At 35.0% G+C, this 19238-nt stretch overlaps 1 protein-coding gene across 6 annotated transcripts in view; it reads right to left on the reverse strand.

Annotated features, from left to right (window-relative positions):
• The window catches only part of NBEA (neurobeachin), a 509146-nt gene that overhangs the window by 253605 nt on the left and 236303 nt on the right, over window positions 1-19238 (reverse strand). For all 6 annotated transcript variants that reach the window (XM_049822909.1, XM_049822905.1, XM_049822906.1 and 3 more), the window contains one exon: window positions 12039-12100. In XM_049822909.1, the coding sequence (XP_049678866.1) occupies window positions 12039-12100 (62 nt within the window). The remainder of the gene's footprint in view (window positions 1-12038; window positions 12101-19238) is intronic.

Genomic DNA, 19238 nt, shown 5'->3' on the forward strand with positions numbered 1-19238 from the left:
TAGCAAGGTGCTTCTTACTGATCCTATGAAAATTCACAGATTTCATCAAGTCATGCATCTTAAAAAACCCCCAAGAACAATAATCTTGTATTCATGATTGGTTTTATAAGAGGCAAGCTACCAAAATACCCAAATAATGAACATACTCTTAACCCATTACTGAGCAGGTAAATCCTGATTAGGGAAGACGGAGCATCAGCACTCAAGCCTCTAGCTTGTGGGCTAGAAAACCATTGTAACAGGTCCTTTCTTCAGTGCTGCTGATTTTTCTCTTTTCCAAATCCAGTAACCGAAGCAAGCCTAATGATCTAGTTTTTGGATACAACTAAATCACCTCTGTATAGTACAAAGTCACTCTGAGAAACTAAGAAGGAAAGGATTCAATTGCCTAAACATAGGCACCTAGTGCCATTTTAAGAAACAACAGCCTGGATTACAGATACTATTTGAGGTGTAGTGTTTTTTTTTTTTGTTTTTTTTTTTTTTTTAAATCAGAGCCTTTTACTGTACACTATAAAACCCCCTACTAGCATTTTTTTTTTGAGATTATTTTCTGCACCACAGCTGCTATAACTTTGCAGTCAGGAAAGCAGAACTAGTGTGACTACAATTCAGGAAAGAAGTTGAAAAGAGATAAGAAAAAAAGAAAAAAAAAAGGCTTCCTAAGACAGCTAGAAGAAAGCATGCTAATTATATTTTTAAAGAGAGACAGGGGGGTCTACCTGTGTCTGCAAAAGACCGAGAGATTCTTGCAAGTCTTTTGTCAGATCTTGCTGCTCAGTGCAAATGTTGCGGATACTGCAGGACATCCAAAACGGCTAACTGAATCTCACTTTTAGGTGAGATATCTTAAAGTGCCTAAAGAGCCATTAGACACCAAATTTGGAAGCAAACAAATCTCTTCTTATGTCTCCATAGGTGGAAAATCTCATCAATTTATCCAAACTAATTATTCACAATAAAAATGTGTGAAACCTGCCCAGCTATCTACCAAAAACTAGTGGAAAACATCATGATGCAGAAACAGAAAGAAAGCAAGATTCATGGTTCATGCATTGCTTCACTACAAATTTCACTATAAACTCCCAACCCTCCATTAATCCACAAATAAGGGAGTAATTATTACTACTACAATTTCCTCTCAGTTTTAGGCATAATTTAATATAACAAATGCATGATCCTGAGAGGTGAACTGTACTTGTGAAGAGGCACCTGGTTTTCTTTTTTCCAGTTTCTTTTTAAAAGACCAAACAATAAACTGAAATACTTAGAAATGCCAGCATTACAGTTGCAATTCAGATGACTGTACGCACTTTAAGAACTGGATTAAGATGTGGAGTTACATGCTCAAAGAATGTACAGCAATTTTGTTTATATTAGCTTAGATTCCACAGAAAATCTTTCACACCCTCAAGATGGAAGAAGCAAAAAGATTAACAAAAAATGTGATGGACACAGTGACGGTGGTCGGAAAATTTACGCTACAGGCAAGCAGAATCACAGCATAGACATTTGGTTATTAGCAGCTAAGTGTTTGAATGAGTGCACTACACCTCAGGTGGTTTTGGTGTAGTTCATATCCTGAATCTTCTGGGCCATAAAACAAGAGCTTTAACTTTATTCATGTTGAAACCAATAAAAAAAAATGTCTTCATACACAATAACTAAACATTATAACTTTAGACATTCAGTTCAATTACTGTCCAGTATGGCTATGTTCTAAGCATTTTATATTATGCAAACTTCTATTGAAGACATAAAAAATGTACTAAATTATTACGATATTGGCAATTGCCATCCCCCTGCCCTCACCTAACTTGTCCTCCTCTACGCTATTGTTGCTTGAAAAGCATCACTGCACGTTCCCTGACAGAAGGTTCAGACTGAAGCTTGTTATGAAACTATCCATGCAGAGGAAGACAGGAGATGAATAAAACTAGGATAAGAGCAAAAGGCTAAAAATTCTAAATAATGAACCATAACACAGTACAGTACGGTTGGTTTTTTTTTTTTCTTTCAAATCAGGAAGTACATTTTCTTATTCTGTGATATTCTTACAACTTTTACTTCTGAGTGTATTTTCCTAGTCCTATTTCTTCAAAATTCTCCAATCCCTGGTACACTAAAAAAACCACCACCACCACTACCAACAAAAAAACCCCAAAGAGGCCAGACAGTATTAATAAATTTAGGAACATGTTAAATTGATACCAGAAAATTTGCATAGGTAAAAAAATAATAGTGAAGGAGCAAAAAAGGAACAACTAGGCTTGGCATGTTAAGAACTTTTTTTTAGTTTACATTATACTTCTTTCCAAATCAACTTTTGCTTACAATAATTTTTTAAATTTTTATTCATGATGATTAGAAAATGTCTTTTAAAAAAATCTTGTGATAATATTAAAAATTAAATAATAAATCTGACATAAGATCTTTATAAAAAAAGGAATGGCGATTCTCTGAGTTTTCATAATTTACATGAGAGCTCTTACCCTTTCCACTTTCTGCAAGGAAGTCTAAAATTGTGTCACAAATTACAAATTTCTCAACAAACTGCAGTTACTGAATGAACATACACCTGGTGTAGTAATCACCCCACAATTCTCCTTCCACTACAGGTGCCACTGTCTTGATCAGTTGTATCTTCTGTAGAATTCTCTCTTCTCCATGTCTTAAACTAATCTGAGTATATCTTTCCTTTTGGCATATTGAAGAGTTACTGAATTGTCTAGTCTAAGATACTAACAACTCAGTTGATAGCTCAATTCTTCAGTCAAAACACTTTTATCAGGAGAAGGAAGAGGAAATTTTATAAAAATGTGTTTGCAATTCATAACATGCATGTAATTTAGGTTGGGTTTGAACTCCATGTTGTGAAGTTACCTTCTAAAATCACCAATAACTTGCTTTACTTCATTTAAGAGGAAGGACTCAAAGGAAACATTACAAGATTGAAGGAAATGTTTCTTTATGGTAGAAAACCATTAAAAATAGGTAAAACCAGAAAAGCCGATTGATTTCAAGATACAGCCTCAGAAATTTTTGAGCAGATTATTCACAAAGTTTCGAGAAGATTACACAGGTTTTATGATTATAGGACTGTCCACACCATTCCTAGAGGAATATATCTGAAGATTGGAGTCTTAAAACCTTCCATTATTGTTTGGAATGAGAATCAGATCTAAGAATTCCAATTTCACTGCCTATATCCATCTCTCATGCTCACATGTGTACTGCTGATAGATGATAAATAAAATATATTTTGGTCTCCTCTTTGAAGTAAATTTGGGATCAGTTTTATGATAGGTCATCCATTTTAAAAATTACTATTTCCCACAATAAGGAAGTTGCAGAATGACTGACGACATCCTCCTGGAAGGCAAATCTGCAAGTATTCGAATACACGGGGCTTCTGGCCAAATCACAGTAAGGAAAAGAATGCGAAACTTTCACAACACTATTTACATGAATATGACTTTAACAATGCAGCAAAGGTAATAGGAAGTTTTAGATTTCACTTTCACAAGACTAAAGCCTCATTTTTCCTGTATTTTCTTGACTTGGAGTAATATGTTAATTTTTTGCTCTCTTGGAAACACACAGACACATTGCCCTTCTGATCACCTGCGGTAATTGCCCAATTTATCTTGGAAATGAAATCAAACGTTCCAAGAGGAACATTTCATTGGTATCTTAGAAGAGAAAAAAAAAAAAAAAAAAAATTGACAATTGCAAAAACATTTACATTATCCAAACGACACTGGGGAAATGGCCAAATTTATTTAGATGATACAATATTAACATTCATCACCTTGTAGAAATTTTGCATATCTTCTAATACAGACAGAAGATATATGTTATAAGATACACACATCTCCACAACTTCTAAAGCTTACTTCCTGACTGGAAAAATAGTTCTTCATTTAAGAGACACTAAAATTATTATTAATAACATGTGTTGCTACGTATGGCTATTAATCCTAAAAGCCAGTCTGCTTATTACTCAATTTCTGATGTTAGAGGTGGATAACTAATTTGAAGTCTTTGAAAATGCACTGTTAAAGAGAAGATTTTTTGATATACAGAAAACTACTCCTCACATTGTCTCCTTTATATATGTAGTGAAACCCCTCAAAACTATGGTATATTTATTAATAATGGTGGTATCCGAAAATGAGCTTCTGCACCTTTTCTCAGCCCTTTAAGAAATACCAGCTGACTCTTTGTGACTTTCTAGGTGTTTTCCTCTGATCGAAGATCCCTCTCAATTGTAGGCAACTTAATAGAGAAGTCAGGGGAAGATATCTTGACACATTAGGATATGGGGAAAGTAACTCTTCCAAGTTTTCTGATCCTGCCTGTTTTGCCACGAATCTAGAAGAGGTTCAGATCAGCTTCTCGCTGATGTGTAATAAATGTATTCTTTGACATTTTTTGACAAAAATACTCTGATAAGGACAGGCAAGAGAAAGGACCAGAACTTCCATGATGACTGGCGTAAGAAAGATACTGAAGAAGAGTTCCTGCTTATTACTAAAGGCAAACCACAGAAGTAGTTTTCTGAGGGTACGGGGATCTGGAAGGACACCTCGCAGAATAATCAAGAAAGTAGAATTGCCCAACAAGTAGGAAAGAATTCACTGATGGTTTACATTTGAAAGCTAGATTATCAGAAGCAGATGGCCAAGAGATGCAGACTGAGACTGGGCTGGAAGACATTCCACGTATGGACAAGGAATTAACGCAAGAAAATTCTCTGACACCCCTTAGGATAAAAAAAAAAGATAATGCAAAATGAACATCTTTTGGAAAACGTCCAGAATTCTATAAAGCAAGTGAGCAACAGTGGTGAAACAACAAACAAACAAAACATTCCCCCCCCCCCCCCCCCCCCCGCCCCAACCACTTTACTTCTAGAGCAAAAAAAATATAAAGGAAAAAGGTTTTTACTTCCCCTGTAGCTTGTACTGGAGTTCATTTCTGGTTTTGGAAATTACACTAGTGTGTATAACAACCTATTTGGGTCTCGGCCATGTTCTGGATTGTGAAGAGCCCCAAATCAACATCAGAACATAAGTACATATTTAAGCTGTACCATATTTGATAATGGATATGGACACAGTAGAAATGTTGTTTCTCTCTTGCTGGACCTTTATATAGTCCAAATAGGATGACAATATTAGAGAAAGTACTTGCTTCACCTACAAAGACTTTATTTATTGAACTTAAATTTGAGCCTGTGGTAAAAAGTGAAGTTACAAAGCCTCAATTTGGAGCTACATGACTGACATTTTAATATACTTTTCCTGTGCTTTGTCCAGTGTATGACAATCTCTGCGATTTTGGGTTTTTTTTAACTTATTTCTCTCACATCAAATGCCAAAATTCCTTTCTTTTTTCTTGACTGCCACAGAGGCAGCCTTTCTTTCCTACGGCCCCAGCCATCCTACCTACCACCTGCTATGAGCTACTGCTTTCCTGGCTACTCTAGAAGTATTACTGGTTAAAAATTACTGTTTTCTTCAGAGTGACTTTTTATTTTGACGTGACTGTTTCCACCACTGCATGTATTGGTGAAAAGGAGCGAGCAGGAATATGGAGCTAGGCATGGAGAAAATACGATACCTCTGCCAGTGTGATTTGGGCCAGAGAGAAGCCTAAGGCAATCATTGAAACTTCAGCCTAGGAGCACGATTCCATTCGATGCAGAGATCTGAATTTACAGCTTGCTGCCATCAAAACACGAGCGGCGTTTTCTCCCTTCTGCTCTGTGCTCCCGGATTTGCAATCTGGAATCTTTCTTTTTAAGTAGCTCAGGTGGCTTTTGAATTAGGGTCTCAGCCAGCTTAACCTGCTAAACCGGGAAACAAACATCTGAACCGTTTTCAGATGTGTTTGCGAGTTAATCTTATATCAGCACCGGTACAAAAGTGGGGTTAGCAGAGAAGAAGCTGCAGGACAGAAGCTGTGTAACAGGTCCAGAACTTTGTTAGGATAAATGTTTTCAAGATATTCTGGAAAAACGGATTATTGAAACAATGAGTTTCAATATGTTTGCATGTGAGTTTCTATGTGCCCTTCCCTTCTACATCAAATCTTAATTCAGACTTTTGCAGTGATACAATATGCAGCATTGTTTCCTTCTAGATGCAATGGTACAAATACAGAGACAGTGGATAATCCAACAGGACAAATGGGAAAACACAGGCAAAGGTAAAATATCCAACTTGTTTCATTATTAGGAAAAAGAAAGATTAAAAAATTACAACTCCATAGGAATTTGCATAGCCAACCTTAATTTCACCACTTAAGTTATATCAAACTTAATTTCCTAAGTAGACTAAGTCCAGGTTCATTGTTCTTTAGATTTAAGAGAAGCAGTCATTATTTAACTTGTCTTCAGCCTTCCTACTGTAGTTGGTGTCAAAAAGACAAATAGCAAACAATTCCGTTAGTGTGCTACTATCGCAGTGACTCTGAAGGAGCTATCACTGATCAAACAAAAATTAAGGAGTATGAGAACTCTAGGAATACCTTTGGAGGGAATAAATAGGGACCAACAAGCATAATTAAAGTTGAATCTAATACTGGCAACAAAAGTAAACAGATAAAAAGTATTGCAAATAAATTAATAATGAAAATTAAAAGGTTTCTAATAATGTATAAAGTTAAAATGTAAAATAGATATACTAACAGTGCGGTACAGAAATAAAGCTAACTGTCCTAAGATGGAGCCTGATAAGATACCAGTGAGGATGGTGCGTGATGTGAAGGCACAGTACAGCAGAATTCCTACTTAAAATTTTCCAGAAAGCCTTGAACAGAATACGTTTAGTATCAAGAAGGATGGATTGTGTTTCTACTATATGAATCCCATATTTCAGGGTTTCTTCTGGTCAGCTGTAGGAACCAGAAAAGGACTTCTTTTTCGGCTTGGTTTCTGTGTTGGGCAGCTGCCAGTTCCAGAATGCACATTTAGATGTGCTAGTGCATACCGAAATCTCTTCAGTGCCTGGTTGATGGGTCTTCCTATATTCTCAGAGCTAAACCTATCACCAAATTTTCTCAGTGAGAATTTCCATCGAATTTGCGCAGGCAAGGCATACCTTTGGGGGTTTTCTTGTTTGTTTGTTTCTTTTTCCACCTCTCCTTGGACTGGGATTAATTTCCTGATAATCTTTCAAATTTTTTCTTGCCACTTAGGACAACAGGCAATGCACTCCTTCACATTCCCCCCACCCATTTTGCTACCTTATAGTTTTCAATGCTATAGTATAGGGCAATAGTATATATGTATGGTATACAACCACCAAGTTTTACATGTGTCAAACTGCTGGAAAGTGTTTTATGGGCTGTGCTGCATGGGAGCAGATCCTTCACAGATCTTTTTTGATTAAGTATGTACGGAATGGCTGCCTGTGATATGGAGAGACAGACTGGATTCAGCCCAAGCAGCTTCTAAGTTTCCAGGTTAATAGATAAGACAACGTGGACAGGCACAACTCGTTTATGAGGCTCACACTGTTAACCAATGTTTGAAAGGCTTAGCTGAAGCTCAGTTTACCCGTTAACTACATACTGGAGTTTGTCAAGTTATGGATACACTCTTGGCATAGTTTGCTTTCTTTAAGGCACTTTAAGTTCTATATTTTTCATAAAAGTAAACAATTTACAGAATGTATTTACAGCTTAATTGTAAGAGGGACTATGTGTTATCATTTATTTGAGAATCTCCTAACAGGTTTCAATTGCCAGTTTTAAGTAAAGCTTTTCTTGGTTATGTGTATCCTTTTCCTCACTCCTGATACAGTTTTTCTTATAAAGGCCTATGCAGAAAGGATAGCATCTAAAAGAAATCCTTTTCCTCAACATAGTGATTCAGAAGCAGATTATTTTTATTCCAGTTTTGAAATTTCCTTTGGAGGCTCCTGAATTACAATCTTGATCAAACTTCCTACGTGGGGGGAGGGGAAATCAATAGAATGAATGATGTATTGAAAACTACAAAATCCTGAAATTTCTCACATGTTCTACATACATTCTATAATCACAAATGACACAACATTTTTTTCCTAAAGTAATCATCTATCCATTGTAATAGCTATATTTTTAAACAGGTCAAGTAGCAAGATGTCTTAAATACTACGGCAGTATTTTCTGTTTAAGAAAATAAATTTCCCCTGTTCATAGATAAGATACAGAAAAATACAAGTGGCATGAGAAAAAACTCCTTTGGGATAACATCATTCAGTTTCTGCAGAAGCTGTATCACCAAAGAGAAAAATTTGCGAAAGATCTGGAAGTAATTAGAAACCATTGTAGTGTTTTGGCTAGGGGGGAAAAAAAAAAAAAAAAAAAAAAAAAAAAGAGTAAGAAAAAAGTAATTGAAATCTATGTCTGTTGTAAGAAGGAACTACACTGCAAAAATTAATGTAATTTTTTAAAAAATCATATAGTTTATTGAAGAAATCTGCCACTCCAACAGCAACACAGCTGTGACATGCTCAACTAGGCTGAGGGAACAAAGACCAGCTAATCAAGCACAGATCTTGTCAAACATAACACATCTTCATCCGTTTTATGTTAAAATAGACTAAATTCAAACGAAAATGCCTTTTTCATGAAAAGCAAAAATCACTATATATCTATTATCAACTATCTAGAAAAAGTACATTTCAAGTCCTTGGATCTATGCTTTTGGTTTATACAAGAAAAAAAAGAAAGTAAAGCCTTCAAATTAACCTAAATTTTAATCTAGTGAAGTAGGTGATACTAGGAAAAAATAAAATGGGTGCAGGGAAGCAAGTTACAGCATAAGAGAGAGTCTGAAAATACAAAGAGTAGAACTTTTTGTTCTTCCCCAAACCCACAAATGATGCACTATCCCTACAGGAGTTCCTTTAAAACTTAAAATGTATTTTTCACAGAAACTCTAAATTCCTTTGGGGGAAAGGCTTGATTGCATATCCCTCAGAGTCTAAAAGGCTGCCCACATGAACTGAATTATCCATGACATGTACCTTCAGACATTTGTAATGTGATATTTCATGTAAATTTAGACCATACCTTGGACGTGAGCCGCTGGCAATGTTGATTTTATTCAGGAGCTCAGATAAGAAAAAAAAAATCTGACATCCTTGCTAATCTGTAGTCGTTAACATGGAATTTCCAACATAAAGAGCATAAAAGCATCTAATTTGCTGTAGCAAATGAAAGGAAAACAAACTTTGCATTTCCCTTTCCTTTTCGATGTCTAAAGTTACCCTGTTCTGTGCAAACAAAATTGTACTTTTCAAAGGTTTTTAATATCTTCATCTATCTTTTGAGTGACACGTTTCAAACTTCCCCACATAATCTGTAAAATGTCATTCAATTTGAATATGAAGGATTTACCCATGTTAGGAAGAAAAGCCCCAGTTACATTAGGATTACTAAAAACCCACAGTACTTTATATAGTCTTTCCAGTTCATATTACTCAATTTATCATATGGAAAAGCTCAGGTCGCACTATCTCTTTTTTTAATAGAGATGAGTTAACCTCATGTGCTGTGGGCAACATCTCCTAAACTCTTAATTCCAAGTTCTGTTATCTATAGGCTGGATTACGATATATGTCTGCCATTTTCTTCTTCTAGCTATTTTATGTATGGGTATTTTTACAGCATTTTCTCACGTTTTCTTTTGACAAATTGTTTTAAAATGTAAATAGAAAAACAATAACAATTTTTTTCCTACAGATGAATGGCAGTACAGACCTGATTGTTTAGTACACCTATAGGATTAAATACAATATTCTGTGGTGGTGCAATTTACAGAAGCAATACTTGTGGAGCTGGGAAGGTGAGGGGAGGAGAATGCAATTTGCACCACTACAGCCCCCTCTTGACCAACCCCTGTAGAAACACGTAACATCACCAACAAACATTACAGCATTAGCTCCTGAAGCACTTAGTAATAAATGGACATCAGGACACAAAACCTTCCTTATTTAGAAGATAAGGAAACAACCCTGAAGTATCAGACGGGGTATAAAAACTAAAAGCTTGCAATTTCCCCAGGTAATTGGGTAGATGGAAAATAGCTCTCCCAAGCAAACACTGAAGAAAATGAATAAATGTTCAAAACTTCAAAATGATTAGGCTCTTCACATTATTTCAGGTATAGAATAAATCTTATTTTTAAAATAGTCAAATATTTTAAAATAATAAATAACATGTATAATAGTCACAAAAATAACAAATTTATTTAGCTGCATTTGTTACATAGCTTTACTGGGATGTCTAAAGAAAAAGCATTGCAGAAAGAGCTTAAATTTCTCTCTCTTCCTTTCAATCAATATTTGAGGCAAAGTTTCATCTCTAGGGCCCTTAATGGCAGGAATTCCTGGAGCCAGCAAATGAGTAATGTTAAACCTATGATTAGATGATGAGGCCATCAAAGACACTAGACCCTAATGCTACATTCCACTTCATTCCTGAGAACTGCAGTAAAACCAGAGGCTAGGGAAGAAAGGACTATAAGTTATTCCTTCCCTCAAGAAAATGTTTCAAAAGCTGCTAAAAAAAAAAAAAAAAAAGAAAAAAATAAGTTGCATGACATGAACATAGAGCTCAAAAGCCTTAATGGATCTTTTGGAATTTTCCTGGAACCCAGGACTTCACCATTAGGTAACAAATTTTTCAAGTGCCCTGCTGGAGAAGGTTTGAAGTTCAAACCCCACTGAGGATTCCTGCCAGAGATGTATTTTTCTTTTACTTTTCCCTAACCAATATCTACCCTGGCTAAAAGAGGAAGAAAAAAAAGGAAGAGGGAAAAAAAAAAAAAAAAGGAAAACAAGATTTAATGATTTCCTTATGACACAAGCTTGAAGAAACGCAACCTACAGACTGGCAAGCAGCAGGTAAGTTGGAACCCCCTCCCCCCAAATCTGTAGTAAATGTTAATTATTTTCAGACAGATTCCTCAAAAGTCAATCTTCATTTCAATTACCCCTAGAAACTCATTTGTTTTCAGTACATTTTTGGTGCATGTTCTCAATGTGAATGCTCAAATAAAGCTACAAACAAGTAATTCTCCTCGGTAATAATATAACAAGTTAACCTGGGCATTTTATATACTGACTTGGTTTGAGTTTAACTGGTATTATAAATCTGTGGGGAACTTGGTAAATGAAATGCTGTTAATAAGCCTTTAGAGAAGTGTAAAAACTTGTGAAGTTATTTGGATCTGTTAGGCCATCGTATTTTTCTTATATTTTACAAAATGAACAAAATCCTAAAATGTTTGTTGGTAACTTATTACTGGCAGTTGAAAGTAAAAGGCTATATATATGAAATTAGCCAGTAACAACACTTCTGTCAAAACAAATAAAATTAAAAATGAGATCTAAACAATCCAAACAGTATGAGGAATTTAGTTTTGAGTATTTTACTTGTGAAAGCAAGTCAAAATGTTAATTGATTCAGATTTCTGAGAACCCCATTACTGCTACGCTAAAGAAACAATAATTAATCACAGCATTTTTTAAATAGAAATACTCTACTTCTGCCAGTTCTTGAGGACTGCCTAAACCATGTTCCTCTGCTTTTTGTATACTGACAGCTACAAAAAATATCCAGTAAGTTATGTCATGTATATCAAAAGTAATAAAGTCACCACAAAGAAAGGTTTTAAAAAATTACTAATCCAAACACAGATTTCAACATAAAATTATGACAACAGTATCCTATTTACGTATTCTAAATAAGAACTGGCTTGAAAGATAGTTCAATACACAGAAAAAATACATAATGTGCATCCACACACTATTACAAAACAAATGCAAATATACATTGTATATCCTCTGGATATAGAGAAACTATGGAATGTATATAAAAAAAAAAAATCTACAATTTATATGCTACCAGAAGAGATTAATTTGTATTTTCTTATACTGAAATGGAAGAATGAAACAAACAGCAAGATGCAATTCTTAGGCTGGCAGTAATCCAGCTCTATGCAAAGAAACTAATACAATTAAAACCAGAGAATGTCTTACCTGTGAACAAAGCAGCATAACAAGTTCAACCACTGAAGTACTTGACTTCATACAAACCAGACCTGCAATAAATGGTCAAAAATGAATTTAAAAGATTGGCGATATTTAATTATAGCTACATGGTTTCAGAAATTCCACAAAACATCTGTAATGTATATTTTTTATCACTTAAATTCACTGAAACAAGTTTCAAGCACAATTATCTGAGAATTTCAGATTCAAACATACTTAAATTTTGAGAAAGCATCAAAGAATTACCTGGAATAATCTGTACCATGTTCAGGATAGAATGTTTTTTAATTAAGTCTTTTTGGCATTTAGCTTAGTTCACTATTTAGCTAAATAAATAACTACCTACCTATCTGTATAATCCAAAGCAATTTAATATACGATAAACATAAGAAAACAACCTTTGAACATTAAAGCCTGTAAATTCTTAAGAATAAACTGATCAGATATTAACAGGTAGAGAATAAAGCCTCTGCTTAGAAAATATTTTAATTTTCATCTGGTAATTGATTTTCCTGTAACTGAAACCTTGAGTATTAATGACAGAGGCATTCGTGTGAAATCTTATGTTTATTGAAATTATAACTCATAATTTGTAGGCTGTGTTTCTTAAAACAAACCTTGAATTATGCAGCGTAACTGTTATCCATTGTTTTGTACTTAATTTAAATAATCAGTACCTAATAACATTGCATTGCCACTATTGTAAATCCTTGTTTGAAGCTTTGGACGTGCAAATTTACTTTCCAAGAGAAGGATATCATATGGAAGCATTTTAAAGATGCATTGTAAAGAGACAAAGAGGAAATTACACTTCTACCGTTAACTTTATATATGGTCACTTCTGTTATCTAAACTGATATAGACATTGATATGATGGTTTAGGGCATGGAAACACTTTGGTCGTGTTATAAAAGGGATAAATTCACAGCTATAAAGCTTACAACTAAGGACTAAATAGGAACCTGAAAAGCAAACTGATGTGCTTTAAGTAGGTTTCTACAAACAGCGATTAGAGACAAAAGCACTCCTACACAATAGCACGTATATTTATTGCGGGTAGAGGATAAATACCCTTTTGTGCCCATTTTGCTAACAACCCCATCTTTATTGTACAGTAACACAGAACAAGCTGTAAGAAGCCACTAGGATTCCATTCTATCAGATATATGGGCAGACAGTTAACTAATGAAATAAGAGGCAGATGTGCAAAGCTCATTTAGGGAGACAATTGCTGTAATTGATCAGCTATTCTCATGCTCAAGTGCTGGAGGATCAGAAAGATTAATGGGATACTTATCACCTGCAGGCTACCTCCACTATTTGAAAGCTGACAAAGACGACTGAACTCTACAGTTAAGCCAATGCAGGTAGCACAGGCATATCAAATATTTTATCATGGAATGTTCTCTGGTTTATTAAGAATCCACCTCATATTCTGTAAAACCAAAAAAAAAATATCTTTCCTGTCACACACTCACTTACCATCTTTCAAAATCAGACCTCAGGTGTATTAAAGCATGATCAAGGCAAAATAATGCTCTTAGAAACATATTCCCATGCTATGGTCTTCTAAATTTGTACATGTCTTTACCTTCTGATTTTACATCAAAAGAACAAATCTATCCAGAATAAGCATCATACACACTTATGAAAAATAGATCAATTAAGTTACATAACAAATGTTTGTGCACCCGCAGTAATTTCATTGTATCTTCACCAGGTTTTCCAAAAGAAGAGAAAACTCGATGCAAAATGTACACTTTAAAGAGAAACACATAATGAGTATTTCCTGGCTTAATTCATTAAATTAGAAGTTCCGAACCTTCAAAGGCGGTCGGTGACACTTATATCACTGTGTAGCGTCAAACAATATGGAAAAAAGTTTGGAGCATCGACCAAATCAAACATCCTTAAAATGGCACAAAGCTAGGATAAGTACCCATGGTTATCATCCCGGTAACACTGATGTTCTAGTCCTAATGACACAAATGCTCTATACCTAGTGAAACAGGACTCTCTGTTTGAAGGAAGTCATAACTACCTTAGCACACAATTTTCTATTTACAATAATAAGGATTTTTATATACCATATCTAACTTTTTAATAGCCTGATGATTCTGTGGGCTTGAGGAAAGTGGTCGTCTGACCTAAAATTGATGTCTTTTCCCTATTTGTCTGGACATCACTTGGTAATTTTTGGATATCACATCTAATCAACTGCAAGCTTGGATGTAGCATTCTAGCATCGGAAAGGAGACTCGGACTGATTTTGGTGCAATTCAGAAAAAGAAAGAGGAGGATACAGAACTGACATCTGGTCAGTGCATCAGCTCACCCAGTAGTTGTAACCAGTTCTGTAATTGCCTGCTGATAAAACAAGCCATTGAAAATAGCTATTAACACCTCTCATAACCAGTAGGATTCAAAACTTCACATTCCAAGAGGCTGGTTTTCGTGTAAAAAAGAAGCAAATAACTATCTTAGAGACTGTAGCACGCTTCACACGTGGAAATACAGAGGGAGATCGGAAAGCCTCATTAAAAGAAGTCCGTGGTGTCAAAGATGGGTGCAAGGAACATGCTTTGCAGAGAGCTCGGTCTACAGCAGAAATGAAGTGTACAGCACTCCAGTTACAAACAAGCAAAAATAGGAGTAACCACGACAGAAAATGGGGAATCCCATGCATCTTGATGGGTAGGAAGAAAGAAAAAGAAACAGAAATACTTTCCATTCACCTTTAAGTAGTCATACCATGTATTCCTTGAAGTAAAACAGAATACAGAAACGTGAAACATTCACAGCAGGGCCACCATTTCACGTTCTAAGCTTCTTGCTTAGCAGCCTCCTACTCCCACTTCAGGGACTCCTTCCACTCAAATCCCAGGAGGGGAAGTGTGTGCCCTCCGTTGTATTCTCCATTTCTTCCTTCCTAGCTGCCAAGGGCTCTATTTCTGTGTCCCTTGTGCTTCTTCCCATTTTTGCTTATTCCTGATTAAGCAGTTAAGATTTGAAATAAATAAAGATTTTTTTTTTTTTTTCCCTGTTACACAAAACACAATTAATCTTCAGAGTTTACTGTCAGAGCTGTTGTGGAGTCAATAGTAGAGAATGATAAAAACAGATCTAATGGAGGACAAATCCATTTCTGGCTAGTAGGAGAAACCGTCCAAATGCAATCTCTTGTTTATGAAGATCCCACATAACCAAAAGCTGTAGGAGTAAGTTAAGGAAGAATCACCATCCCTGTTGTGTTTAATTTATCCTACATAGACTAGAAAAAAGATAATTTTAATACTCTTTTGGTTTTTAAATCTGCATGATCCTCTGTCCTAGGAAGTCCAACTTGTGTGGATTGCCTCACTTTTGGATTGGTACAGACACTGAAATAATTTCCTTCAGCAGACAGTATATATTTTAACAGACAAAAACAAAAAAAAGAGGAAGAAAACGTTCTGCTCCCATTTTACAGACAGAAAACACAAACTCGTTGAGGTATCTTCATAAAATCAAAAATAGAATTTGTAGCATGAATCAGAATAAAGGTCAATCTCCTAAGTCCCAAAAGCACTCACAACTGTATTTATTCTTGCTCTTTACCATCTTGCAGGATTTGACAGAGAGTTTTAGAGTGTGCAAAATTTTATTAGTTTTAACATAATGAGAAACAAAAATGATAACAAACGTTGAAAAATAATGGCTTCTCTGATTGAGAGCACACAAATCTATTTTCAGTTCTCCCCCCCTCCCCTTAACTCCAATGAGACAAACTATTTGCAATTCAAACTAAAACTGTTGCCTGCATTCTTCAGCTGCAGATAAGTTCTTCCTATACCATCTGTATCAAATGCCATTAAGGAAGCTAATGTAATTACTAAAATACAAGTGGATATTTCCTGCATACAGCAAGGTTAAAAAGGTCACTGTTTAACTGAATGGAGTACGTGCTCTTTATATTTGCTGTTCTTAGTACTTTTCTTCATGGTCTCTTCTCAGTCCATTAAATATAGCCATCAAAATTTAGCAATTTGATGGCAACAATGACCACATATATGGATACAAAAACTGGGAGCATCAAGTGCGTGACCTTAGCTAATCTGGAATAAATGATGTATGCCTGGCAATTATCTTGAAATGCTCTGGTTTACTTGACTTCTTTTTCAGTGTTCTTCTGTTGGCCCAAAGATATGCTAATTATTTCTTTTCACTTGACTTATTAATGTCTAAAAAAAGATTAATTTCAGCTAGACTATTTTAGTCATGCCTGTGGCATTAATGACGTCATGGGTTCAAATCATCGAAGTCACCATGCTGAACTAGTCAGTTTGAATTTCTATTTTGAAGGAATATAACGTAGGCTGATAAAATCAATTTAAAAAAAAAGCCTTATGAAATAAGATCATGGTTTTGAACTTTTTTTCTTATTATTATTAATACAATGTGTGTATGGGTCTAACTGAATACCACCACAAATTCATCTGGTCTTTATCAAGATTTGCCTGCATTTTCTTTCAATGATTTTACTTTGTGTCAACTTAAACCTTTATTGGAACTGGAATCAATTGTAATATTAGCAAACCCAAAAGTTAAATGTTTTTCTATCTTATGTTCAACTTAGAAAAAAAGGTGCAATTAACTATACTTTAGAGCCTGCAGAAATCTTTCACTCAGTTATAGCCTCTACTTATCTGAAAGCCTCAGGTATGGCTAAATAAAAAGCTTGAGAAAGTTTAATACATTTAACCCCGTTCACAGAGAAAACTTGGCCTTCGTTACTCCTGTACAGCATGTCATCAAAACTACAGGAGCTTCGTATAGAAAAAAATGCTTATGACAAAATAAAGACATGCTATTATATGCGTTATTTTATTGACATATGAAAAGTGCATAAAATGTACTTAGATGAGCATAAGGTGCTAAAACTAGACCAAAAAAAAATAATATCAGAAAATACTAGAATTCTCCTTTTTAACTTGTATTTTTGTAAGGTCAGCTACTTTCTATTTCCTACTGATATAGTCTTCCATGTACTTTAAACAAAACTGTATTGTTTCAAATTGGTCACTATAATTACTGGTAGCTCATACCATGGTATCTCTTCCCATAGTCCTCACTGACTTCTGTGCCAAGAGGCAGAGTAGGAATTTTCCACCAGTAATTACCATTCACAATTGTATCTTCATTTTTGGTAGACTATTCCCTTATACTCTGTTCAAGATTTGTTAGGAATGGCACAACAAAGTTTCAAGGAAGTTCACGCTGGTGACAGAAACTAAAGCATGTTTTGGCTGTGACAGTACAAGTAAAAATGTGATGGTGATATTTTGGTTGGAAATGTGAGTTTTCCTTCAAGTTTATTTGTTCTTGCAAAATGCCTTTCTTCTGCCAGCAAAATATTTTGGTGAATGTTTTCTTGAAATACTATTCTAAACCCAACTTAGAATAAAAGAAATAAACTTAGGATTTCTTTTTTGACCATTAATTAAAATTAATTGGATAGTTTAAATCTATGTTATTCCCTCTCTACCATACGTTGTCATTCAGAGAAACCTAGATTCAAATTGATGTTTTTAATCAATTATCAAGTTGCCCGTGAGTTCACTACAGATATGAAAAGAGATAGTACGGAGGGAAAATATCAAGATAGGTGAAAAGTTCAAACGTAACTGCTAAGTATGTAAAATTATTAACTGAAATGACAGGGTGTTCTTATTCCAAGCAAAGCAATTATTAGGGGAAAAAAAGCAAGATGTGTATTAAACAGAATGTAACGTTTTGCAAGATTACACTCAGAAGTGGTTTTAGAACCATACGTATGTCACATATTTTGTAGACATTTAAATTACACTAATGGTCTTAATTTATGAAAAGCAAAGGCTGGCAAATATTCAGGAATTGCAGAGAGTCTGCAGATGGAAATCACAGCCATGTTGCAAAATAATTACAACTTCACTTCTACTAGATGAAAGGAAACACTATTCCAAAGAATGTAACTCACTAAAATAAGAAAGTCAGGGTTATGGATTTAACAATTCCCTTCAGCAGCCTTGACTGGCAGAACGCAACATTACCACCAGCTCTAGGGACCATGAAGGATGGCTGTATCGGTACTCCAGACCATCCTGTGTAGGGGTAGATCTCCTTTACAGAGCAGAAGAGCGACACGGAAAAACATGATGAATGTGAATTTGACTCAGTGCCTTTGTAACTGGTCAAGACAGTTACACCTCTTACAGGATGTTTTCGTTATGGTGAAAGACACTGCACAACACATGCAATATTCTTTATATCTGGTACCTGAAAATCTAGGAAAGAGATCACCCAGCTTATCAAATGAAATATCTTTAAAATTTTATCAGAAATCTTTAGAACTCGCATCTTAAGATAAACACCTTGAATAAACACTGATGGGTCAACATAAAAAATAGCTTTTAAACTGTTCAAACCCAACTCAAACGGTTCTGCCCTTTTAGGCAAATTTGTAAAATAAAACAGATCTTAATACTAGGATAATATTCAAAAGAATAAGGATGTTATGTAACAGTTTCTTGAATTATTTTATTAAAGTAAGAAAAACTATACTTCTTCACCACCACAGTTACTATAAAGGAATCTAAATGAGGACTATAAAATATCCAGATGGAATCACAGAATGGCAAAACCCCTTGAGAGCATGCCCACAGAGAGTGGATTTATTACAAGGTATACATGATTTACTTTTTTAAATTACAGACTTTTCTACTGTGATCCCATGAGCTGTAGTGATATTGACAAAACTAATGGTGGTGCCACATTACTCCGAAGAGTCTAGCCTTATACCAACGTATGGAATTTTTGTCAATTTTCCATTAGTGTTAATGGGATGCACAAAATGAGAAGGAGATCACTTGATCTATAAAATAAAATCCCCTATACCACTGTTCAGTTTAATATCTATCTCACTGAAGATTTTTCAAAACTGATCCGGTTTTTCATTTAGCACCTGTGGTAAATTTTGCCTTGGCCAACAGTCCATTGGAATTTACTCAATACATGCATTTGTGTTTCTCTGTCCTTCTCTTAAAACAGTATCTCTTTGGATGGATCTCTTTTCAAATATCTGTTGTGTTGTAGCGAACTAATATGCTTATCTAATTGCTATACCAAGAAAGATCTAAAATTTATATCGATCTATCATGTCTCAATTGAAAA

Source organism: Accipiter gentilis, chromosome 19, assembly GCF_929443795.1.
Source record: "Accipiter gentilis chromosome 19, bAccGen1.1, whole genome shotgun sequence".
In the NCBI taxonomy this organism is placed as follows: domain Eukaryota; kingdom Metazoa; phylum Chordata; class Aves; order Accipitriformes; family Accipitridae; genus Astur; species Astur gentilis.